This window comes from Gopherus evgoodei, chromosome 6, assembly GCF_007399415.2.
Source record: "Gopherus evgoodei ecotype Sinaloan lineage chromosome 6, rGopEvg1_v1.p, whole genome shotgun sequence".
NCBI classification, from domain to species: Eukaryota; Metazoa; Chordata; order Testudines; family Testudinidae; genus Gopherus; species Gopherus evgoodei.
The window spans coordinates 40211096-40237407 of NC_044327.1; the positions used below are offsets into that span (position 1 = coordinate 40211096).

Genomic DNA, 26312 nt, shown 5'->3' on the forward strand with positions numbered 1-26312 from the left:
AGTTTGAGAAACACTAATCTCCCCATGAAATCTGTGTAGTCTAGGGTAAAAGCAAACAAAAGACCAGATTTCACGGGGGAAGATCAGATTTCACCATCTGTGATGCGTTTTTCGTGGCTGTGAATTTGGTAGGGCCCTAATCTTAAAGGAAAAGAAATAGAGCAAAACTTCTAAGATTGTTTAAAACATGTTCAAATTTTCAAATAAGTTAAACAAAAAGATAAAGTTAGTCCTAAAACTGAAACTAGAAAGCAGTTTCTCTCAGATAGACACAATCTTGTTTATTGCAGAAGGACAGGCTGGATGAGACAGGGAATTGGTAATAGAATTTCACTTTTAGATTGCCATTTCTAATCTAGCTCAGACTGGCATTGATTGATAGTGACTCCCAATCAATTGCTGATTAGTTGTTTCAGTGCTTTTCTAGTGAACAAGTGTCCTCATCATAAAATCTACCACGGCAATTTGCATTAATTGGTACCCTTGTTGGAAATCTGAGCAGAGAACCCAAAGATTGAATTGCCACAAAGAATTGATAGTCTTCTGACCCCTAGAAACCATCCCTCCAGAAAAAAACAGGTGGCAGTGTGGAGGCGGTAGGGTGGGGACAGCATCAAAGGAAAGCTTGTAATACTGTTGTCTATAGTGTGCCTGTTCTATAAACAAAGGGTGAGTTTGGTAGGTAATCTTATATGTGATCAGATAGTAAATGTAAAATGACAGCTTGATGGACAGCAGTCACCATTAAAATCCAACACATAACATTCTTAGAATATGAATTTAGAATATGGAATAACTGTGATTGCTGTTGACAGATATTGACTTTTTAATGGCAACCCCTGCATGTTGGCTCATTGTCTTCTATGTAAAATTTGCTTAGTGTATAGATCAAAACAAGGTTTTCTTTCCAACTGACAGCATTTCAAAAGCAATCTGAGAACTAAAAATCAGTCTGGATTCTTTCTGCTCCCTACATCCCCTTATGGAAAAATCCCATAGAATTGTAATAGACAGTGATGGAACCTGATTCTCCTCTCATACCTAACAAGTCTGTATAGGTTTTTAATCACCATATAGAATGTAACAAAAATTATATCCCTTGTATAGAATTCTCTAGAGGAGAAGGAGAATTCTGATCTCAAATCCCCAACCAGGGGTTAAAGAAAGTCTAGTGTTGGGCAGTGGTTGGTAGTCTGCCAGACCTATGGCAAGAAGGTGTGAAAAGAGTTAACAAGAACTTAGTCTAACTGGGGAAAGGCATTCTCACTGTTCAGGAATACCAACTGCTACACTATAGTTCTTACTGGAGCAAGATAACTAGAAGAATACAGAATTCTATAGGATGGTTAAGATGAACTATAGAAAGGGTATATTTTTCTGTTAAATTCTATGGACCCAGTTCACATTTACACTTTACACCATTCTGGTTGCCTAACAGGGCCTTAAAGTGAGTATAAATCGCATCTACATCCACTTGAAAGCCACTTAACATTGCCAGAGCACAATGAAGGTGCCCAATATGAATGAGAATTCAAGACCTATAGATTTTATAATAATTTGCATTGAGTCTTATTATATTTCTGTAGAATCTTTTAAGTTTCAGCCTTCTTGCATTTCTATGGAACTTTCTCATAAGGGTCATCACCCTTATTCTAGATTAGAACTAACAGTAATTTTGTACAAGATGGAATGAGGTGCACCTTTGCTCTTCTGTGACTATACTGTACGTTAACTCTGCATCACTGACAGATTTTGTTAATATGCTAGATAGACATACTGGGTGAGATTCCTACAAGGCCTATGTACCCTCGTGTGGGGTTTTTTCTTCTCTTGTTGCAAATAGGTTTATTGTTTTTAATATACGGAGAAGGAAGAAACTAGAATTAGAGGGAACAAGTGTAGAATAAATAGACTTTCAGTGTAAAATGCGACTAAAGCACCAACACTGCAAGGTACAACAGATATTTGGAGAAAATGTTTTAGCAGAACCCAGGACAAAAAGTAAAATACAAGAACATGGTTTACTTGGTCCTGCCATATCTCAAGGTGCTGGACAATGTCCCTTCCAGCCCTACATTTCTATGATGCTGTATCAGAACAATACTATCTATTAATGCTAAAACAATCATTCAAAATAATGAGGTATTGTTGCAGTTCCCTGACAGTTTTTTCCCCTAGTGGCTAAAGCAAGGATGTGATAATCAGGACTCTCAGATTTTAGTGCTTTCTCTGTTTCTGAATCACTGTGCAGCCTTAGGCAAATCACTTATCCTCTCTATGCTTCAGTTTCTCCATTTGGTAAATTAGGATAATAAATACCTAGCTCACAAAGTTGTTTAGTGTTTAATTAATTAATGGTTATAAAGTGCTTTAAGATCCTTGATGGACGCCTCCGTGGAAGTATTATTAAGATGGAAAAAGCACGTAGCTATCCATAGGATGAGGATATAAGTACATTTCAGATTTCTGGAGCATCCACAAGAAATTATTATTCATTACTTAATATTCATATTTTTGTCTTCATCTTGAGAAACATGACTATATGTACCCATTAAGCAGTTCCTTCTAACAACATATAACATACCTTGAATTGTAGAGACCTTATCCATTTTTAAATGAAAAGTTTTTATACCAAAATTGTTTTTGCTACTAAGTAGTACCCTTCCCTCTCTCTTTTGGGACAGCAGATGGGGGAGGAGATTTGCAACTGTCCTTTCACAAGCCCTCAGCCAAATGCACGTTAAAAATTAGCAATGTCCGTGTCATGTCTAGTGTAATTATATTAGAGAAATAGACCTTGGAGTAAACATAGCCCTAGGCCTAAATTCTGCAGATGCTTTAGGTCTGAAACACTTAGAGATGTGGGTTAGAGCTGTTTGCTCTCATGTGATGAGCTGGCCAGGAAAGAGGAAGGGCTGGGGAGCAAGGAGGAAAGGCTTGTACAGGAAGCTGCAGAAGTGAACATGGAAAGTGAAAATAAGCATAGGAGGGGTTTATGAAAGAAGAAACAAAGGATGCAAAATTAACTGTTTCCACAGATGTCAGGTTCTAGGGTCCTAAAATTTAGTGAAGTTGCACATGTGTAACTGAAATTAGAGCTGGGCCCTGAAGAGTCAAATTGTTAAAAGCATAGCTCTGAGATCTGTGCTCAATGTCCAACTTTCATTTAATTGGTACCTAGGTATCCAACTAGTCATGTGTATGTGCAGTCCCCTAATGTATACATGCAGTTGTAGTAAAAGGCCTTGAATCCACAAAACACTTAACTTGCTTAAGTACTGTGCTGAATCAGGGCCACAGCGTGAACAAATGTAAGCACACAATCTGAAGCAAACATTGCAACTCTGTTTTGAAAATAAAGCAAGGAGTCCTAGGGGCACCTTAGAGACTAACGAATTTATTTAGGCATAAGTTTTCGTGGGCTAAAACCCTCATTGTTTTTGCTAATACAGACTAACATGACTACCACTCTGAACCCTGTTTTGAAAATGTTTGTCATCGTGATCTAATTCTGCCTTAAATGATACAAAATAAATGCATTTATCAAAATCTATTTTTAAATGGCCGAATAGAACTCTGATGTTTTCTTATGCTAGCATTAGCATGTATATTTATTGTGTTAATATTATTTTAATATAATCTCTTTTAAACACAGTCATGCAGTGTAGAACACCTCGTCCCAGATTACTCTGTGTTTCACAGAATGAGAGACTTCTGTGGTACTGGAATCATTCCACCTGTGCCTCCACACGTCTCACTATCCCTAGGGTGTGTTTTTGTATCATATCTCACACTGGACCTGCACTTCTCATTGTATTGCTGCAGATATCTCTGTCACAAAGATTGGCCATTGCAGACCAAAAATTGAAGCACAGCGTGTTATGCTTGCTATTTGTAAGTATGTGATCACAGACTTCTCAAGGAGCTCAGATTTTGTGGTACATTTCAAGTGAAACACCCTCTGTTCCACAGCAACACTAAAGCAGGTGATGGTCTGTGTATCAGAGACAGAAAATGACCTTTGGCTTAGGGGAGGCTGCACTGGACTGGAAGCTAAGAGACCATGAGTTCTAAGGTTATCTCTTGCACTGCCTGCTGTTCATATTTCTGTGCACTTCATAGCCATTATTATGAGCATGTCCTCAGACCTCTCCCTTAGCCTACCTAAGAGGGAGACAAGTATCAGTCCCCATCTCACAAATAAGTTAACTGAAATTTGGACCAGATCTCACCCAGTAAAACTAGGAATAAAACCCAGGTCTATATGACGATAGATCCAAGGCTGAACTATGCTGCCTTTCAGAATGAACATACCAAATCTATGTACTTGGCTAACCTGTCTTCAACCACTAAACCACGCTTCTCTCCCAGGGGCAAGAACAGAATCAGTTAATTCTGATCCCCCAGCATTCTACTGTTGTCTAGCAAATAGTTGTGTAATCTATTGACAGTGTGTCACTTTGCCCCCAAAGGTGGCCCACATGGAGGCTGACATCTTGTTCATGTGGTAGAGGGCTGTGCTGGTGATCTGAAGGGTCAGAGTTCTTATGGCAGGATTCTTATGATTGTATATAGTAGAATGTCTGTTTTTCTTTCTTTTCTTTTTAAACAACTGGGTCTATTTAGGAAGCAATAAAAATAACCCTTAAACAACAATAGTTTAAAACATTAAACAGTCAGTTCTGGTGTGATGTGCAACAAAACACTGATGTTCCATATTTGGGTCATTTGTTACATAATTTAATTGTTTCAGGCAGATCTGAAGGTTGAGAGGTATGCTTGATTATAGCAGTTTAGCTGCCGGTAGAGTGCCGCATAAAATTAATATTGAGTTGTCACTTAAAGGCAGCTGACTCCAACACAACAGGCATAGGCAGGAAGCCTTTGGAAACCTGTATGGGGAAAACCAAACACCCACGTATGTGTAATTCCTGTGGCATGAAAGGGGTTGGAGAGCTGTTATCATGCTAAGTCTAATCGTCCATCGTACTGTATGGCATAAACTGATAGGGCTGCATTAATGGCATTCTAAATCCTCTGAGAGAGGTGGTCTTTATTAAAGGAGGTGGAGAAATCCTCTTTGTCTAGATATTTAAAGCTGGATTTTTTTAGTTGAAAAAAATTTTTTTTAATTAGAAAAATAGGATAAATGTAGGCAGAGTTTGGGCTAAGCTTTTGATTTCCCTGCTGTATGGTATGAAATACGCTTTTGAGAAATTTCTGTCAGTCTGATAGAGACAGAATATTCTTCCTCCTCGGCATCCTTCATGTGCTATATCAACTGATTATATGTGTTTATTCTGTTACTGATCTGAAGTCTTTATAGGGCCAAGTTATGAATTAGGCTTTATATCCTGCTGGACTATCATAGCTTGAAATCAGTGCATGGACATAAATCAATGCCCCCCCCCCACATCAGAATTTTAAAAGCACTTTATTTCCTGATCCTGATAAGTGCCCTCAACCTCCCTTGAATCGAGGCTGAGACCCGTCAGCACTTCATAGAAAATCCTCCACAAGTCTCAAGGCAGAGCCCTTGATGCCTACATGAAACTACAGTTTGAAAAGCTAAAGGAAACATTAAATAAGCAGCTAATTGAAAAGATCTGTAAATAGCGTGTGGTTTGAAGAATTATTCTCTTTGAATTCATCCAAGAGAGAGGGTTTTTTTTTTCCCTCCTGTATGTGAGGAAGACTAATAATGATCATTAGTATATGAACATGCCCACCAGCACAGCACAGCATTTACAGAAGAGTGTTATTGGTGTGTGGGGTATTGCTTGTTCTGGCAATGTAATGCCTTTTCTGTGGGTGGTGGTTGTATATTTTACCCTGGGATAGTAAGTCAAACATTCGCCTCTCCCATACAACTGCATCAAGTACAGATTTGATAGTATAACATCTTCACATACTGCCCAAAAAAAAAAAAGGTCTCAGGGCTACTTGATACCACATGACTAACACCACAATATCATCCACAATTGATTCCAGTGGGCATTGGATCAGGCCCAGAGTAAACATTCTGAAAAGAAATACTAGATGTATACATCACAGATTTGTTGATTTGGGGAGGGCGTGGATTTTCAGAAGCACTCAGTGTTTGCCTAACTCTGCTCCCACGGAAGTCAGTGGTAAAGCTCCATTGACTTCACTAGGAGCAATGTTAGGCCAATGCGGAGTACTTTTGAAAAATCCCACCTTAACGGAGGGAATGATGGAAGGTTATCGATAATGTCCATTGTGTCTTTGATGGGGTATACGTAAGCCACTTCTTCAGTGGTTTCCTTGAAGGACCCAAAAAGATGCTTACTCAGGATGAATCTTAAGGTATAGGAAAGTTACATGCCAGCATGAAATGGGTCTGGCAACAGGGTGGCAACAGGCCACCATATGTTACCAGGCTCACCACTTTTAAGTTGCTCAAGGAACCAAAAACAAGGAAGGAGCTCTGACACTACATGCCTTTTCCCTGACAGCTAAGGCACCTTTTAAAAAAAGGCTACCAAAGCCAACCTTGGTAGGTAGACAGCAGGCATGTCATGTAAATAAGGAACCTGGTCTTCACAAAAGGCGACTCAGCATTTCATTTCTCTTGCTGATGATCTTCAAAAAGCAAGCTTACCAAATACTACAGTATTAAATGGATCAAAATAATGTGGCCGCTGTCATATTTTGGATACTTATTTTTTGACCTTGTCATTATTAAAAGCTAATCTGAATAAGGCGGGGTGCTGCAATGGGTTAGACAGACTATATCGATGGCTTGAGACCAAAAGGCCAACCAGAGGTATGAACTGAACTCACACTTATAAATGAGAGTCTCTGGCCAAAGCATTATCAGAGAACTTAAAAAGTAACATTTTATCCCTCCTCCCACTACTTCCAAAAAATGAGTACGGAGTGTATTTGAATCTAAATCGTTCAAAAAATAAACAGGGAGCAGCTCCATTGCCTCCACGTTTCTATACCTGGTGCAATAAATACTTGATGGTTTCCTGCATTATTCTAGGCAGGCAGCCAGAAGTCCTTTATAGCAGAGAATCATTACTAACATTTTCCATGGTGGTTCTTAGATTCTTGTGTACTGCAATGGCCAAATAATTTCATATATTACCTTTGTGTTATTGATTTGCTGTCCCTTCTATCAGTTTGCAAAAGCCTAAATATTTACTCCCAATAGAAAATAAATGTTAGCTCATAGGAATAAGCATTTTGTTCAGTTCACATGAAAACCTCTAATTACCACCAGTACATAACACTATTTCAGAAGCAGCCTGACAGGTAAATGAGGGACAGGCAGCTGCAACTAAAATCACTCAAACCATACAGACTTCCTGAAATTTCTCAGGGAAAATCTTGATGCTGCTAACAGAAGAGCATTCAATATCAAGAGCAGTAGATTGTATAATCTGTACTAAATTTGACAAGTGTTTGATCATAGCATGAGGCAAGTGCATAATCAAACCTCTTGGGGAAGCATCATCCCACTGTGCTTTGGAAGGGGTGTGGGGGGGGAACCTTCTTCATAAATATTTAAATGCTTTTGTAGGTTTCATTCTCATTTGTTTGTTTTATACTGTTTCTTCCCAGCTCCCTGCGGCCAGAATGAAACCAGAGAGGATGGCAAAATAATCCAGCTGCCCCCCTGCAAGACAGGAGCATGGATCGTTCCCGCCATCATGGCATGCTACCTCTTGGTTGCAAATATCCTTCTGGTGAACCTCCTCATTGCAGTTTTTAAGTGAGTGGCACACTGATGCATGTGGATGCAGGGTGTTATGACTGTGACATTTCCCTGGGACCCCTGGGTTGTGAGGCACTTGCCACCACCTGAAAGAAAACCTGCTTTTCACCTTTCTGGTGACCAGTCCCTAATCACAGATCTTAAGAACATAATTTTAAGTACGATATATACACCCAACTCCTAATACAACATCCATGCATATGTTTTGCAATGGTTATGATGATCAGTGTGATACAGGCTTTAATTAGAGACCTTATATGACATGCTTTTGATGAACCCATGGGATCCCTGTATTCCATCCAAAGTTCCTTGGGTCACTGTGATGATTTGGCCAGCATGGAGGCCTTGCAGACTGCTATGCTGTAGATTGGGGTTTAGAATCAGTTTCAGGGGAGATTTATTATATGTGGGAGTGACAGAATAGATTGTCTCCAGGCAGGGCTGGATTTAGGGGCAGACGACTCAGGTGACTGCCTTGGGATGTCGGGCTTAGAGGACGCTGGACTTGGAGTGCTGTTTTTGTTGTTAGTAACAAAAGAGAAAACAGAATGTCTGAAGTAAAATGTTTCAGGTATTAATGTTAGTACATTTCAGTTATTCTTAAAATTAAAAAAAGTTTCTATAAGCTTAGAGGAAACAAATTTTTTTATTGGCTTATATATGATATGAATAAAATACAGTTTTATAGATCCTAGCATGCAAATATGACAGGGATAAATCATGCGTGCAGATAATCATGAAATGGGCTACAAATGCAACAAAAAATAAGGTATTCAAAAGTGTAACAAATGGGGGGGCACTGAAGACACACCAAATGGTGCCCAAGGTGAGGAGCAGGTCCAGCCCTGTCTCCAGGATATGTGGTGGCTGTATAGTTCTTTAGAATTTGTGGTATCCAAACTACAGAGATCCATTCGGACAGAGAGCAAGGAAGTTCTGCGTTCTAATCTCAACTGTGGCATATGTTCACTTAATCCTTCATTGCCTCATTATCCACATTTTATGTATGGATAAAATAACAATTACCCACCCCATGAGCCTAACTGCTTGTGAAGTGTTAAGTATTGATATTCTGTCATTCATAACCAGCATATCGTTGGAATTACTGGTATAAGCATTGTGCTTTCTTGAGGAGATAACAGTTAATCTTGTCCTGTTTTTTATGATGGCCTTTGACACTATGTGAAATCTGTCTAACTGGGTACAGTATTATCATGTGGAGAAATACCCAAGGATGGTTTCAATCTCATTTTATTTTCCTTTCCCCCTCCCTTCTTTTCTTTTAGCAACACATTTTTTGAAGTCAAATCTATATCCAACCAAGTGTGGAAATTTCAGAGGTATCAATTAATCATGACATTTCATGAAAGGCCAGTCCTACCACCACCTCTGATTGTTTTCAGCCACATGACTATGATTTTTCAACACCTTTGCTGCAGATGGCGGAAACATGAAAGTGACCAAGATGAGAGAGACTATGGACTAAGTAAGGTTCAACCAGCTCACACCTGTAGATAAAAAGCATGACTTTCAAATTCATTTGGTGGGCCTTACAGTTTGAAGGGCATGTAAACGGAGCTCAGCTCTACAATAACCTTTTCAGTGAGAAACTACATACGCACACAAACACTAACTGAAATTAATCATTTAATTTTATCAGTGTATCTCCCACCCTTAGAGAAAACCAATACAATGTGTTAAATTTTCCCCTCTCCTTTACCACTGCTCAATATACAAATATGCCCTTCTTCCTTCCACTTGACAACAGGAACTCTGAGACTTAAAAGTTTTGAAAACAGCACCTGGCCTAGCAGAGATGCTAAGAATTTAAGTAAAATTAAGGATCTTTGTTTGGGAGATGTTAGAAATAGGAGAACTTACCCAAACTTTTCCCAAGTAAAAAATGGTTCAAATTTGGCTAAGGTCCAGGCCTTATTTCCTTGTTTTAACTAGTTCATTAAACCTTAATAATGATTTCGTAAAAAAGACAGGACTACATTTTCAAAGGGACATTCATCCAACTGCTAAAATTCACAACAATAGTTTTGTGTGCACAATATTTATCTGCCCGATTGATGGCTAAGTGCACTCATTTAGTAGCTGATTCTCATATAAGTATATGATGTAGATACAGCCTTGGAGACTGCTTTTGAAAGTTTCACCAACAGTCTACAATAATAAAAAATCAGGATTTTGTTTCTTATAAATTTGTTCTTTGTCGGTGTCACATTCCTCCTGTCATTCCCACAGAACTGTTCATAACTGAAGATGAACTAAAAAAAGTGCATGACTTTGAGGAGCAGTGCATAGAAGAATATTTTAGAGAAAAGGATGATAGATTCAATTCTTCCAATGATGAAAGAATCCGCGTCACTTCTGAAAGGTGATTTTTGGTTTGGTTTGGTTCATTCTATATCAGGAGTGGGCAAACTACGGACTGTGGGCCACATCGTCCCACCAGCCAATTTAATCTGATCCTTGAGCTCCTGCTGGAGAGCGAGGTCGGCAAATGCTCCACACGGTTACTGGAAGCAGCGGTATGTCCCCCTCCTGCTCCTCTGCATAGGGGCAGCGAGGGGGCTCCACACATTTCCTCCACCCCAAGCGCCACCCTGAAGTTCCTATTGGCCAGCTGAAGGGCAGTGTGCAGAGCTGGAGGAGGGACATGCTGCTGCTTCCGGAGCTGCTTGAGGTAAGCGCCATCCAGAGCCTGTACCCCTGACCTCCTCCCGGGCCCCACCCCCTTCACCTCTGCCCTGATCCCCTCCCTGCCTCTGAACCACTTGTCCCCAGCCCAGAGCACTCTCCTGCACCCCAAACTGCTCATCCCCAGCCCCACCCCAGAACCTGCACCTCCAGCCGAAGCCCTCACCTCCCCACCATCCCCAAATTCCCTGCCCCAGCCTAGAGCCCCCTCCCACACTCTGAACCTCTCCCACACTTCTGCACCCCAACCCCAATTTCATGAGCATTCATGGCCCCCCATACAATTTCCATACCCAGATGTGGCCCTCAGGCCAAAAAGTTTGCCCATCCATGTTCTATATAGTATGCATCTTTAAATGTGTTCCTGTTACTATTGCTACTCTTTCTTCTTCTCCTTGCTAAGGGAACTGCTTGAGGCTACTTTTTAAATTATTCTTCACAGCCTAGAAACTGCAGCTGGTTGGAAAATGTTCAAATTTTTTTACTACAAATTTTCATCCAGATTTTGAAACTATGAAACATTTAACCAGCTCAGCTAGAAAATAACAAATCTATGCATTCTTCTTATATCCGAGTTTTTTAAATCATAGCCCTGAAACACAGGTGGTCAAAATATAACCTGGAGGTCCAATGTAGTTATTGAGTTCTTTAAGGCAACCTGTAACGTTAGCACTGAGACGTAGCCCATTTAGAGTGGTCAAGAGCACTGGATGTCTGGACCTGTGGAGTGGAATGGGAGTTTTGCCATTTACTTCAGTGGGACCAGAATTTCACCCATAGAGTTTATGGACTCACTCTCTCTCTCTATTAAAGATGAAGGTAACTGCAATCAACTCCATTTTATGTAAATTCTGTGCAGCCTCAGGTTCCTGGCAAATTCCCAACATAGTTCTCAGATCTCTCTCTTCTCGCTCTGTTTAAATGGATGTTTATGTAGCCCTAATAACCACTGCATCTGAGCAATTTAGTTAAGTTTGAGCTCCCCATCACAGATCATGTCTATTGACTCAAGGCATTGTTCTCAATAAATATTTCAGGCCAACATCCAGTCAGTCTATTCATAACTAATTCATATGAGCCAATGAAAACTCTTTAATTCTTTTTGGTTAAGCATTTCTTAAAGAGACAAAGAGAGTGATGGTTGTGAATTCATTTCAAGAAGAAATTCTCTTCCATTTGTGCTGCATCCTCACAGCACTACATCTGATGCAACCAGATTAGAAAAGTGCTTTCTACCAGCATAGAAACATATTTTAGTTTTATTTCAGCTTTGAAAGTAAATCCAGCCAAGAATAGGACTAGCATATCGTATATCCCCTTAACCATCTGCATTCCTGGCTGAGAACTGTATTCTCAAACAACACACTTTTATGAAAATACATTAAAGAGGGAGGATAGTCCAGTGGTTTGGGACTAACACAGAACATAGAAGACCCAGGTGTCATCTCAGCTCTACCACAGACTTTGACTTTTTCGCGAGTCACATAGCTTTTCTGTGCCTCAATTCCCTATCTGTAAAATGGACATGACAGTAATTTTCTTCCTCACAGGGGTGTTGTGAGGATAAATACATTAAATATTTGAAGTGCCTAGATACTTATTGTAATATCTTAGATAAAAGACATTTTTGAACAAGAACCACAGATCTGCCCCAGTCCATTCCCAGCTATATTGAACATGGGGAAAGTTTGGATCAGGACCCAGACTCTAGCCAATTGTTTTGATCAAGAAACATAAATCAAATCCCTCTACTCTTTCCCCAAACTGAGGAATGTTCAAAACTCGCTCCAGATCCAAGCTAAATAATTCAGCGCCATCTCAACAGAAATCGTTAACAGGTGGCAGGACACTGAAGCTGTATGTTCTTACACACCCTCTCACTTTTCTGGCACAGTACCTCGTCATTATTCTATAGCAGAATACATAGAGCATTACATCCATTACAAACTTAAATTATAGGCAAGGTTGTCAAGTCCACTAAATCTACTTTGTGTGCCATAAAGTGGCTGTGAATCAGCTAGAGAGGCCTGTGGAAAATTCCTCGTGAGTTAGTGAACTCTCTCCCAGGAGGAAGCAGAAAGAATGCATCTCTACCACCTCCTGAATAAGCCGCTTCTCCCTCTCCAACCCCTAGCGTGAGGGGGAGGGGGGCATATGAGTGGCACAGCAGAACTCTGCTATGCCCAGTCCTACAGTAGTGTAAAATCCCTACAGGACTGTATGCTAGTGGTGTAAGTCAGATCTGCTGTCCTGACTTGCACATAGGCTAGATGGCTCAGGATCAGGCCCCTGACAGCCTCCCCAGTCAGACTCTGTTGAGCATCATTGCTCACATGTGCTGTACACCTCATTCAGGATTGATGCCTTTGCTTCTTAACATTTTGGGTTTACGCAGTCTGTTCTGTGGCCTAGCTTGAGAAAGGACAATAGTTACATGCCATAGGTGCAGGCAGGCTAGTTATGGGGAATGAATGAATGAACGTCCTCAATAATACTCTAAGAGGAGATGCGCCCCACCCCCTGCGGGGAGCAGAGGAACATTTGGGGAAGTGAGCAACAACACCAGGTGGCTTGAGCCAGTGACTCCAGGCAGTTAGCTAAATAGAAAGCCGAAATCTGGGGGGAGGGCATGTGCTCCCCCCTCACATGCATTGTCTCTGACTGTAGCATCCAAAGGCTCCAATCAAGACTGGGACCAGAATGTATTAACTGGTGCACAATATGTATTCAGATATGGTCCCTACTGTTATGCATCAGCATACACACACAGAAATCATACAAAAACATAAATACCCTTGTCGGAAGGCTGCAACGTAATGCTATTTTATTTCCTAGAATTCAGAACAATAACACATAAGAACCTAAACAATCAGAGAGAAGAACACCAGGCTACTCCCTAAAACAAAGAGGCACAACTCACCCCGCCTTACCATACACTGGCTGTCTACAAACTGACTCTAATTGCATGCTTCATTCCAGAGCCCTCCATTAAAATCAATGGCAAAATTCCCCTGGACCTCAATGGGATCACCACTAGTTCAGTACCGTCTGTATCCCTAAATTTCAAAGTTAGATATGTCATCATAGAACAGTTATTTTAAAGGTTGAACATGTGCTAGTGCAGTCAGTCATTGGCTAAGAAGTATATAAAACTTGCATTTTAAAACCAGAACTTTGTGTTAAATTACATGGCAAAATTCTCCTGGATTCCAATAGGAATTGGTAGTTTGAAAATTCTCTATTATATCTTGTGCTTGAAGTGGGTTAGGCATTTTGCTCCAAACATTTTTGTTTCCTTTGACTACAAGGGGTGGTTTAGTGGTCAAAAAACAACTTGAGAAGAGTGATGTTCCTCCAAACCACAGCTTCAAATCTCAGCAGTGTTTGTTTAGCCATTCGTCTTTCCAAGTCTGATACATATAATACTGAACAGTTTACTGTTTGTTGCTCTTTCAGATAAGACTTCTGAAACTAAAATGTTGCCCTCTCTGCATTCCCATTAAACTGGGGTGCAATCCAGACCCCATTTATGCAGTGTTTTCCACCTCTATTTTCTATGGATCCACAGAGGCCGAGTCCGTGGGTGCTCCGGGGATGGAGCACCCAGGGAAAAATTAGCGGGTGCTCGGCACCCACGGGCAGCCAAGGTCTCACCTCCTTCTCTCCAGTTTCCCAACATGTCGCGTACCCGCTCCCCTCCCAGTGCTTCCTGCTGCTCCGCCACCTAACATCTGTTTGGCAGCGCTTAGGACTTTCCAGGAGGGAAGGAGAGGAGTGGGGACATGGTGAACTCAGGGGAGGAGGTGGGGCAGGGGCGGGGACTTGGGGAAGGCGGTAGAATGGGGAGGGAAAGGGGTGGGAATAGGGGGGGTGTCAAGCACCCACCGGGCAGAGGAGAAGTCAGCACCTATGTATCAATCTATTGTATTGAATCTACGAAAGTATTTAAAGATAACTGATAAAACAGTCATTTTATCTCATCAGCTAAAAATAAACTGCAAAGCAATTAGACTAGATCCTTAGACCTATATAAATTCTACTTAGCAAAAACCCAAGGAGGGACAGGGGCAAAAGTGGGTTGTATTCCACTTTCACACACACAGCCTTAATCTTGGAGCCAGCCATAACCCAGGTTGGCCTATGGCACAATTTATAGCAACTTCATCGCTGCCCCTAACTTTTGCCCATCTGCAACAGCACCCAAAGCAGCATTTCTGGCAGCTGGGGATTGCCAGAGCAGAGCACCACCTCATTTCTCCTGCCATTGCTCTACATCAAGGCCTACAAGTGGGTAGCATCGAATGTTTATTCTGGTTCTACACCAATACTGCAGTTTGCTATAAAAGGGGACTCATATTGGCCACTTAATCCATCCTTAACTGTGCTTTACAGCAGATGAGGTGGTATAAAAATTAGAATAGAACAGAGGATTTGACCTGGACTTTTTAAGCCCTATTTGTTCCTATACATTTTGGCAGGTTAATAAATGGACCCCAATAATCACTCCCCTGAATATAACCCATGCATTCTTCTTTTGAAGGGTAGAGAACATGGCCATGCGCCTGGAGGAGGTGAACGAACGAGAACATTGTATGAAGGCTTCACTTCAGACTGTAGATGTCAGGCTTGCTCAGCTGGAGGATATGATAGGACAAATGGCTGCAGCCTTAGACAAGCTGACTGGTATAGAGAGAGGGGAAACTACTAAGGTACACTCTAGAACCTCCTCAGACTGCACAGATGCAGCCTACATTGTGAGACAGAGTAGCTTCAATAGCCAGGAAGGGAACACTTACAAGCTTCAAGAGAGTATAGATCCTGCAGGAGAGGAATCAATGTCCCCAACCTCTCCTACCGTCACGCCTCGCTTGCGAAGCCACTCTTTCTATGCAGTGAATATGAAGGACAAATGTGGGTTAGAAAGGTTGGAAAATATTTTTAAAGAAAAGTCTGCGAGCCTGCATCGAGCGAGTAGCTCGCACTCTGTATCAAAAGAAGCAAAAGTACCGTTAGCCCCTACAAGCACTTTGTCAATTGTCCCAGACTCCAGAAGGCCTTCGTCTTGCATAGATATTTATGTTTCTGCCATGGATGAGTTGCATTCTGGTATAGAACCTCTCGACAGTTCAATTAATATACTTGGTACCAGAGACCCATCTCTGCAGGCTCAAATAGCCTCTTCTGTTCTGGCAAACAGTGTGTATATTAGCAGTACTCCTAGTGACAGAATTTCTGGCAGGAGCATTGATTGTGAGGAAACCTCTACAATGGAAACAAGAGTGTTTTCTTCAGACTATTCACATAGCACAGATAGCCAAAACCTCTGGGATTCAGACCCTCCATTGTATCAGACCTTAGAGCGATCTAAAAGCAGTCGCTATCTTGCTACTACCCCATTTATTCTGGAGGAAACCCCAATCGTGAAGTCTCATAGTTTTATGTTCTCTCCTTCTCGGAGCTATTTTAGCAACCTTGGGGTGCCAGTCAAAACAGCAGAGTACACAAGTATTACAGACTGCATAGATACCAGGTGTGTCAGTGCTCCCCAGAATATTGCAGAAAGATCCAGTTTTCCTGGAAATCATGGAGACAAAGTGGAGGACTTGGGATGCTGCCACCCGGAGAGAGAAGCAGAGCTAAGTCACCCAAGCTCTGATAATGAGGATATTGAGGCCAAAGACAAAAAGGGGGCTTCCTTATCTCCTCAAGAGAGCAGCACAGCAAGAACACTGACCAACAACATACCGCTTCCAAAAATAGAGAGGGCCAACAGTTACTCAGCAGATGAATCCAGCATGTTGTATGCACACACAAGGAAAAGCTATTCTATCAGTGATAAACTTGACAGACAGCGTAACACAATGGGCCCACGAAATCCGTTCCAGAGGAGTAAGTCATCCAGGCCGGAGAGTAGAGGAGACAACTTGTCTATGAGAAGACTGTCTAGAACAGGTGCTTTCCCTAGCTTTGAAAGCAAGCACAGCTAGACATGCATAACAGGAGGTCTGAGAGTCATCTGCTCTCCAGTCCATTTTCCTTAGCAGAATAAAATAACCTCACACCGTGATATGTCAACTAACGTCAGAGTCTGTCACTAGTCAGGTTAGCATTTTGTTAATCTCATTGTCGCACACTGAGTTACTGGATTCTGACCGAGTTGATATTTGCACTTAAGGAAAGAGGGAGGGAGGGAAGCTTTATAAACACTTAAATAAAAAAAATAGAAAGAAAAGAAAAAAAACATCCTCACGAAGCCTTGAGTAGGTTCAGAAATCTGCCTTTTACTAGAAGACATCCTAGGATTTCTGGTAATTATTCATGAGTTTCTAGGACACAGGGCTAAATTGGCAAAAAGAAAAGCCAACAAATGAGACACTCTAAACTGATTTCTTTTTACATCAGTTCCATCATTGCAATGACTGAGGAAGAGCATCATTGTAGTCTATAGAAACAAGCTGTAAGCAAAGCCTAAAGCTCCCCCACTGCGGCAACTAATCATTGTGAAGATAAACAAGGCAACAATCATATAGTTCACCTGTCTCTTTTTGTATTGAATTCTGGTGCCACAAAGTGTTTATATTTTCAAGATGGGAAAGGAAAAAGAACTGCTTTTTGTATTGCAATGTAAATGAAGGAGGACTATGTAAAAAAAAAAAAAAAAAAAAAATTTGTCAGGTGGTTTCCTGTACTAAACAGGCATTGTGGTACAGTTGAGCCAAGCTCAGGATGAATGTAATTAAGTGGAATAGTATATATTTATTTTTTTACCACATTTGTCATCAATATATTGTCTCAATAAATTAAATGATGTCATGGAACAGTAAGAATAATGGGCTGAGATGCTCAACAGATCAGGAGTGATATTTTCACTGTTCTTTGCAACATTTCCATTTCTTGTATTGTTTTCTGCCCTCCCAAATTGCTACCATGTTTTTCTTATTGTCAAGCTGCTGATTTTTCACATCATTAACCCAACACAAGCATTAACATTTTACTTATTGAGACAGTTGTATCTGAACACTCAAAACATACCATACAAAATTTATCAAGCAGTCTGATTTCAGATTACCCTTGTTTAATGGAAAATGGCAAAGTATCTCAAAACAATAAAAAAGATTTTAGAGGTAAGCTAAAGCACCAAAGTGAAAGCTGTTATGTGTTAACAGCAAAAGTCATTAGTTGCAAGTATGCTTCCATTAAAGAGCAAGATAGAACAAACCACAACATGCATTTTAATAAAAGTTCTGCCCTCAATTGTGTGTATGGGACCCCAAATGAAGTCAGCAGTAATACGTCCTATACATCTGAGTGCAAAATCTTGTTTATGGTGTTAATAAGGTGTTTCATACCCTTATGATAGCCATCTCTTGGTCATATAAATGGAGCCTTAAAAGTAGTAATTTTATCACAATTTCACATCATTTTAGGGGGGGGAACTTAATCTTGAGAAGTTTGGAAGCTGTGACCATTTGTTTAAAAAAATAAAACAACCTCTAAAAAAACCTACCATACCTGTGGATCCAGGTCCTTTATTATTAATGTTAACATGGGTGGGATTTTCAGAGTTACCTATGGGGCATGCCCATTAATTTTAGTGGGAGTTGGCCATGAAAGTCAAGAGGCATCTTTGAAAGTCTCAGCCTAATTTATCGCTAGGCATTCATCCCAGGGGCATCTGAGTGATAGGCAACAAAGCCCAACCTCAAAATTAAATATCTGACCCACGAGAAGAGGCAATGAGAGTGGGGAAGAATGGTGAGCAATGACTCACTTTAGGGAAAGTTGGTGAAATAAACAAATGCAACATATTGACTTTAAAATACAAAATGTATTATTTGTTAGTGCACTAATTATTTTCTTTTCGTACTTTGTTAAATCAGTCCTTCTGCGAGCTAGGCTCAGCTTGATCCACATACTGTGTTTACTTGATTGCCTTGAGGTCCATGTACTGCTTTTCTGTCATGTGTCGCTGATCAAGGGTACAATTTCTGACCTGTCACTTAGTGAATTACAAAGTGTGCTTGTGATGGGCTGATTGTTAAACAGCTTTCCCAGGACAATGCCATTTTTGTTTAACAGTCTGCTTCAAATGTGCCAAGTTTTGTATCAGTTTGTTCCTAAGGTTTCTCTAAATTAGCCTTTTTCTTTATTGCTTTAATTTAAGGATGTTTTCTGAAACTATTCATAGACTTTTCCACCTTCATCAATATGATTAGCCTATACAAGAAGAATTAATTTGACACACAAGGTGTGGAGATCCCCTCTGGGTGATTCATTGTTAGTTTGTTGGGGTAAAGGGGTTTCCCAATCCAGGAGCAGTAAAATAATTAGAATACAGCACTTTATTGACCTGGAACATAAACTCCAGATGTGCTGAACCAGGACACTTTAGTTACCTCTTTTAACTGCCAATATATATAAATTCCACTATAAAAAAGTATAATTCAATAATGTCAAAACTGTTCCTGAATGTTTCCCATTTACCTAAAATAAGGTTTCTATAGCATGTATTATGATGGATGGTAGAGTATTTTATTTTTCTTCACTTGTTAACATCAGTGGGATGAGGATTTTGCCCCCCTCTCAAAGATGAATGGTACCGGTTGTTATAACTTCTTTAGCAGAGATAAAAAATAACTCAGCCTTCCTCATCTTATAACTATAGCTTGTGCCATATGATATATTATGTATTGAATGATATCTTATTAAATATATATATAGCCCATGTATACTCCAGTATGGTTTTGACATGTGATCATATAGTGAATGTTACAGGGCAGCTTTAACATTACATTATAAAGTCATACTTTTAAATCTGTAACATTCAATAAAATAGCACATGTTGCACTGAACATTAAATTCCACTATCCAAGTTGTTAGCATACATATGGATTATGCATTTGTGGTCACAATCTGTAACTGTTGTATGTTTCACACGTCCTTCTGTACAGCGCCACTGTAAATGTTTGTATGAGCTGATGTATAAGTCTCTAATGAGCCACTGTGAGCTGTGATTGGTGAGTTGTGATAGTGTGAAAGATGAACTGGCATGTTATGCAAAAGATAAGATAAATGAACTTTAAATAATATTTTGAAACTCAGTTGACTTAGCTGTTTGTTTACATATGCTGGCCAATTAAGGAAGCAGTGTACAGTATTTTATAAATATTTTCATATAGTAATCTGTTCTGTTTAAGTGATGCTATTCTATAGTTGGGTGTACACTTGTCCTAGATATTGGATTATAGCATATTATTCTTTCACAACAATGTGATATGACTGAACTAGTTTCTCTTCCTTAAAGTCCAGTCTTTTTTTGTGTCAATGAAAATGCATGCATTGTTCCATAAACTTCTTGGGACTACTAAAAACATTTTATTATTGCCTGCCTGTAATGACGAATCCAGTTAGGAATTTAATGTAAAAGTCCAAAAACATGATTTTTTTATGTTAAATCTTTAAGCAAACTAAATAGATTTTTAATTTTTTGTAAACTGCACTTCAAGATGTCAAGAAATTGAAGTACTAAACAAAAGGTGTGAACCTACAGCAGTGCTGAGACATTTAGTTCTCTACTTTGGAAAAGATAAGGTGTTTCATTACTGTTCTTGGCACACCTGTCTGGTAACTAATGGCAGTGAGGTACAAATTGCTAAAACATAACCACCAGTGAGAAAAGGCTCATTAATCCACATCGCAAAATCGCTCTAGACTCCAGATAATTAATGCTGATTTAAAGACTTCTAGTGAAAATGAATCTGTGTATATGGATGGGATGAATGATTTTGTTAGGGTGGGGGTGACTTGAGATGTAATATTTGTAAGAGAAGTAGAATATTTCTTTCTTAAAAACTGTCTGGCACCTGGAAAATGCAAAAGTAAAGCATGTCTGCCAAGTTTGAACAACAGTAAAATAAGTGCCATTCACAGAACAGGGCATCAGTCTAATTCAACAGTTCTGAACCGGCAGCCTGCAGGCCGCACGCAGACCAATTAGCGCACAGCTGCGGCCAGGCCCAGCTCAGCTATGTGGTAGAGGCCATCCCATGTGCCAGGGTCTCTGGTGCCCTGCTGCCCCGCTGCTCAGCACAGCAGGTCGGGAGCCCCTGGCTGACCCCACGAGCTCTGTGGTCCTGGGCAGCCAGCCCGCACCACATGGCAGGGGTCTGGGGTCAGGGCAGCCACCCAGCCCCACAGGGTCCGGGGCGGGCAGCTGCCTGGTCTCGCACAGCAAGAGTCGCTGCAGCTGCCCTGCCACCTGGCCCCTGCAGCCCAGGTAACACATTGTGGGCCACATATACGGCCCACAACGTGTAATAAGTTGAGAACCACTGGTCTAATTTCTGCAGTTGGAACCAGGCCTGTTCTCTTGAAAGCAAAAGTTATCAATTTACAAATTTGGACGGAGCTCACTGAAAATAAAAAATCTCTCTTTAAACTATTTGTTTAAAACAAGAAAAAAAGTCTTCTTGTATTTGCTCAGGCTATCACTTTAAGGGGATTCAACAACCAAGAGTAAGGAAAATATGAGGTGGTCATTCTTGGATTTCCAAAGTGGGGATTGTGATGATTATGAATTCTTCCCCCTCCCCCGCAACAACAAAGAGAAAAAGGAAAACAAAAATTGCATTTTTGCACAAATCAGCCCATTTGAGACATTTATTATAAGACAGCTAAGTTAATATTTTTTCCTAAGAAAGGAGCCTAAGGGTATTGTAGCATGAGTTCTCCCTCACCAATCTCACATAACCAAGAGCACATTCCAAAGAGGGAGGGAGGGAGGGCAAAAGTAAAGCATATGGCAGGGGTGGGGAGTTATAGTTAGCTAATAAGTTCCTTCATTGCTGTACATTAGAATTTACCCTCCTTTCCTCTCTGGCATAAATGAATACATCACAACACAACCCCTGCACGTGAAAGGAGTGACCCTCTCCACTCCCATGACTGTTATGTTGCTTTATAGCCAACTATAGTGGCATTTTGGAGAGCAATACAGCATGTTCCATCCTTCCCCTTTCCAAGATAGATTATTGGGTAGATTCTGATCTTTGTTACACCGGTGTAAATCTGCAGGAAGTCTACATCAGTGGCCTTACTGTGTATTCACTGCAGAATAAGAGAGAGCAGAATTGGGCCCTGAACTTCCAACTTTACATCACTTCTAGCCATTACACACATTGTCCTTAACCAGGTTTCCAGCAGGCAGTCTACTGAATGAGCCACTGGGCCGGCCTAACTTCAGTTCAGATAGACTGTGAAACCTAGTTATCTGCTGCACTTTCATTTTGAACAAGGTTCCACCAAGTTCTTACTTCAAAAGGCTCTTGAGGAAAATGATTGCTTATGATATTGCTGCTGCTGGTAGAAAATGGTAACTTTTGTTTATATGGTAGTAGGGGGTAAATGGCTACGAAATATGACAATATGCGTGCACAACAGTTACCTGTATTAAAGGTATGTCCTCCTTCCACCCCTGCAGCTGTCTTATCTGAGGAGAGTCTATATGCTGCTAGTGCTGTCTGGAACAGTGTTTGCAATATTACTGTACTAATAACTATGTAATGATGTAGTATCTGGGTTATCATTTGTAATTGTTATACCAAACATTTATAAAAGGAGGAGGAAACAATTAAAATGTCATTTTTAAATGAATTCATATAAATATGATAGTTCTGAATTTTGATTTATTCAAATATATATATAACTAGGGAAAACTACTTTTTAAAAGGTCTACTGGATTCACAATGCACTTTTAGACTATGTGGTTAGATATATAATGAAAAAGCAGAAGTTGGCTGTTACTGCAGTAGAACTTTCTGAAATTTCTGTAACAAATGTTTTGCAATAAAAAAGGATGTAATTCAAAACATTTCTACAGCTTTCCAGTGCATTTATTTGCCGCCATCTGTTTTCAACATCACGGGACCATGATGCAAGTGGCAGCTGCCTTACTCCAAATAAAATCTGATTGTTTTACTTCAGTTCTAGCTAAGACTAATTTTAAAACAGAAGTATTCTCCCTCACAGCATTTTATAGATGTAATAAAAAAAAATCAGACTGGTTTAATAGTTCTCACAACCACTTCTGGTTCCTGGTCAACTCGATTTTTTAAAATCCAGCTTTTAGGTCCAGCTGTTCTTTATTAGTTCAAACTCTGTTAGGTGCCCTGACACAGATAGAACTAGTTTTACATATAGCCCACTGTCAAGTTTCCTTCCCCACTCTGAACTTTAGGGTACAAATGTGGGGACCTGCATGGACACTTCTAAGTTTAATTACTAGCTTAGATCTGGTAACTCTGCCACCATCCAGAAATTTCAGTGTCTGGATCACTTCTTGTCCCTCACAAAACCTTCCCCTCCCTGGGAAGCCTTGAGAGGCTTCACCAATTTCCTGGTGAACACGGATCCAAACCCCTTCGATCTTAAAACAAGGAGAAATTAACCATCCCCCCTCCTTCCTCCCCCACCAATCCCTGGTGAGTCCAGATCCAATCCCCTTGGATCTTAAAACAAGGAAAAATCAATCAGGATCTTAAAAAGAAAGCTTTTAATTAAAGAAAGAAAAGTAAAAAATCATCTCTGTAAAATCAGGATGGAAAATACTTTACAGGGTAATCAGATTCAGATAGCCCAGAGGAACCCCTTCTAGCCTTAGGTTCAAAGTTACAGCAAGCAGAGGTAAAATCCTCTCAGCAAAAAAGGAACATTTACTGGTTGAGAAAACAAAAATAAGACTAATCCACCTTGCCTGGCTATTACTTACAATTTTGAAACAGGAGAGACTGATTCAGAAAGATTTGGAGAGCCTGGATTGACGTCTGGTCCCTCTTAGTCCCAAGAGCGAACAACACCCAAAAAAAGAGCACAAACAAAGACTTCCCTCCACCAAGATTTGAAAGTATCTTGTCCCCTTATTGGTCCTCTGGTCAGGTATCAGCCAGGTTTACTGAGCTTCTTAACCCTTTTCAGGTAAAAGAGGCATTAACCCTTAACTATCTGTTTATGACACCCACATATTATAGACACAGTAAATGAAGAGGAGTGAGGTAATGTCTCCTATTGGACTAACTTCTATTAGTAAAAGAGCTGAGCTTTCAAGCTTACACAGAGTTGAGGCCAATACATTGGCCACCAATGTATGGAAAGGATATAGAGAAACTGGAAAGGATCCAGAGGGAAGCAACAAAGATGGAATGCAAGCCCTATGAGCAAAGGCTGAAGGAACTGGGTATGTTTAGTTTGGAAAAGAGGAGATGGGGGTGAGGAGAGAGAATATGATAGCAGTCTTCAGATACTTGAAAGGCTACTATAAAAAAGTTGTTCTCTTTTGCCACTGAGGGCATGACACTAGGCAATGGATTCAAACTACAGCATAGCAGATTTAGATAAAATCTCAGGAAAAGCTTCCTAACTGGAAGAACACTAGGACAATGGAACAGATTGTGTCGGGAGGTTGTGAAAGCTTCTTCACTAAAGGCCTTCAAAAGGAGGCTGGATAGCCATCTGTCTTGGGTAGTTTAGAGAAAACAAATCCTGCATCTTGTCAAGGGGGTTAGACTAGATGACCTTTGGGGTCCCTTTTAAATCCATGATTCTAAACAATATTAACTCACCCAGCCTATATCTCTAATATCCTGGGACAAACATAGCAAACCATGAAATTACAGAGACTGTCAGGAGGTATGATGCTCATAATAGGTTATAACAGAGTGCAGGAAGCCGGGTCACACAGCTTCTAATCCTGTCTTTGCTACTAACTTGCTATTGCATTTTAGGTAATTTACTTAATTTCTGTGCTTCAGTTTCCTCAGCTGTAAAAATAACACACTCACCTTTTAATTTGTTTTTGGATTTTCAGATGAAAAGCTCTATGTAAGTGCAAAAAGTCATTTATTGTTGACAATATGAAATAGTATCATTTACTATTAATTATTATTGCATTCTATGCTACCAGAAATAGCAAATACTTGCTTCTAATCATGAAGCTAACTGGCTCCATGCTGCACCATTCATCTTTGTTCTGTAACGCTATACTGTAGCTTTGCGCTGCCAGTGTGTGCCTAGGAACAAGTATGTAGTAGCTTTGCCTAAATGGGGGGAGGGTCTGCTGATACCAAGCTGTATCTCTGTACCCTGTGTATCCTCATTTACTGTGCCTGAGTGATGTGTGTACCTGACACTTCCCAGCTCAGGTACCACAGATCAAAAATGACATTGAAAACAGTCATGAAATGATGCTACAATTTTTTAAAAGTGAAGCATGTTTTATCTCCTGCTTTGTAACCTTAAACAGTATCAACCATCCATGAGCATGAAGCACCTTAAGAGCAGTTAGATGCACAACATTAGGTGCCTTCTCAGACGAATTATAAGATTGAGTATGCAGTGTATTAGAGCAACATGGTGGAATAGGCAAATCTGTCTCTCTGACCCTCAGAAGCTGGTCCAACAAAAGATATTACCTCACCCACCTTGTTTCTCTAAAGTTAGGCGTATTTATTTACCCAGTTCCGCTCTATTGCTGGAAAGCCCTAAGCACTTTTTAATTAAACACATATTGGGCTATATACACCAGGGTTTTATATCGGTTTCTGCTGGCACAAACCCTAGCAGAGAACCTCGGGAAGAGGGTTTCAGCAACACAAGATACCATAGCAACCCCCTTGCTGGAGCACTGTGGCTGGCACAGTCTCAAAAGTTGCATGAGAAGGGTCACATGAACAATGTGCTGATTCAGAGAATTCCAGCTGCCATCTCCACAAAAAAGGCTAAAAAAGCAGTTCTTAGACTAGGTTAAGGAATTGAAACTGCCAGAACTCCTGAGAAGAGCAGATGGTGAAAATACAACCTGCCCAACCACACTAAATGCCTTTTTTAGGTTCCAAAGATCTCACTGGTGCAAGGATTTAAATTTTATCCTTCTTTGAACAGTGAAGATGAATCTGGCTCACTCCTGTTTGAGGAGGTGAATGTCAAGAGTTACTTATTTGAGTGGGAACTATCAATATAGACAGAGTTTTTTTCCCTTGAGGAATAATAAATGCTGGTGTTTGCTAAGTCAAGGAACTGCTATAACTATTCTGATTGCTATTCTGAATGGCTTTGTCAGTAAAGTTGAAGCCTCTATGCTGTCATGGGTGTGACAATTTTCCTTTGAAAACAACATTTGAAGGAGGGATGCACTTAGAGTTTTTAAGAAACTACGTCACTCACCCCTTAGGAGACTAATAAATAATTATCTCTTATGGAATTTGCTGCATCCAGAATGGATGCAACAATTTACATATGAGCATTGATTGGCTGACACCATTCTATATTTCAGTTTTGTGAATAAGCAGCATTACTTTCAAATGGAAAGTCAATGAGCAGGAATTAGAGTCCTCTTGGGAGTGAGTGGCAATGGCAGGTGCTCAGTATCTCTGAAAATCAGGCAATTTAGGTGCCTAAAATTAACGTATCTGCCCCACTGTAAGACATCAGGATTTACTATGGGCTGAAAGCTTTTTTTTTTTTTTTCCAAGTATGTAACTACAACAGGCTGCAGAGATGTTTATGATCATGAAAGGCATTAGTTACAGAAATTTTCCAAAGTTCTTTGGCGATAATCCCCAAATAAAGTGATCCTTGAATGGTTTAACCATATTACAGGGTATTTATTAATACAGAAAGTTTGTCCTCCAAACTGCCAGAGACGTCAATTCCAACAATGTTGCAAGCAGCTGCCAAAACAGTAAAAACCTCAAACTCTATTCTATTCTGCAGAGCCTCAAAACAATTATTTTATAATGAAATAATTGTACATGTCATGCAATACATTTTTAATTATAGTTATTCCTGTTCAACCAAAAATCTGCTGTGC

At 40.2% G+C, this 26312-nt stretch overlaps 1 protein-coding gene across 1 annotated transcript in view; it reads left to right on the top strand.

Annotated features, from left to right (window-relative positions):
• Positions 1–22301, top strand: part of TRPM3 (transient receptor potential cation channel subfamily M member 3) — a 602605-nt gene extending 580304 nt beyond the window's left edge. Inside the window, 4 exon segments of the mRNA XM_030566807.1 lie at positions 7591–7741; positions 9031–9230; positions 9995–10127; positions 14991–22301. Coding sequence (XP_030422667.1) covers positions 7591–7741; positions 9031–9230; positions 9995–10127; positions 14991–16437 — 1931 coding nt within the window. The 3' untranslated portion in view covers positions 16438–22301.
• The last annotated feature ends 4011 nt before the right edge of the window (positions 22302–26312 follow it).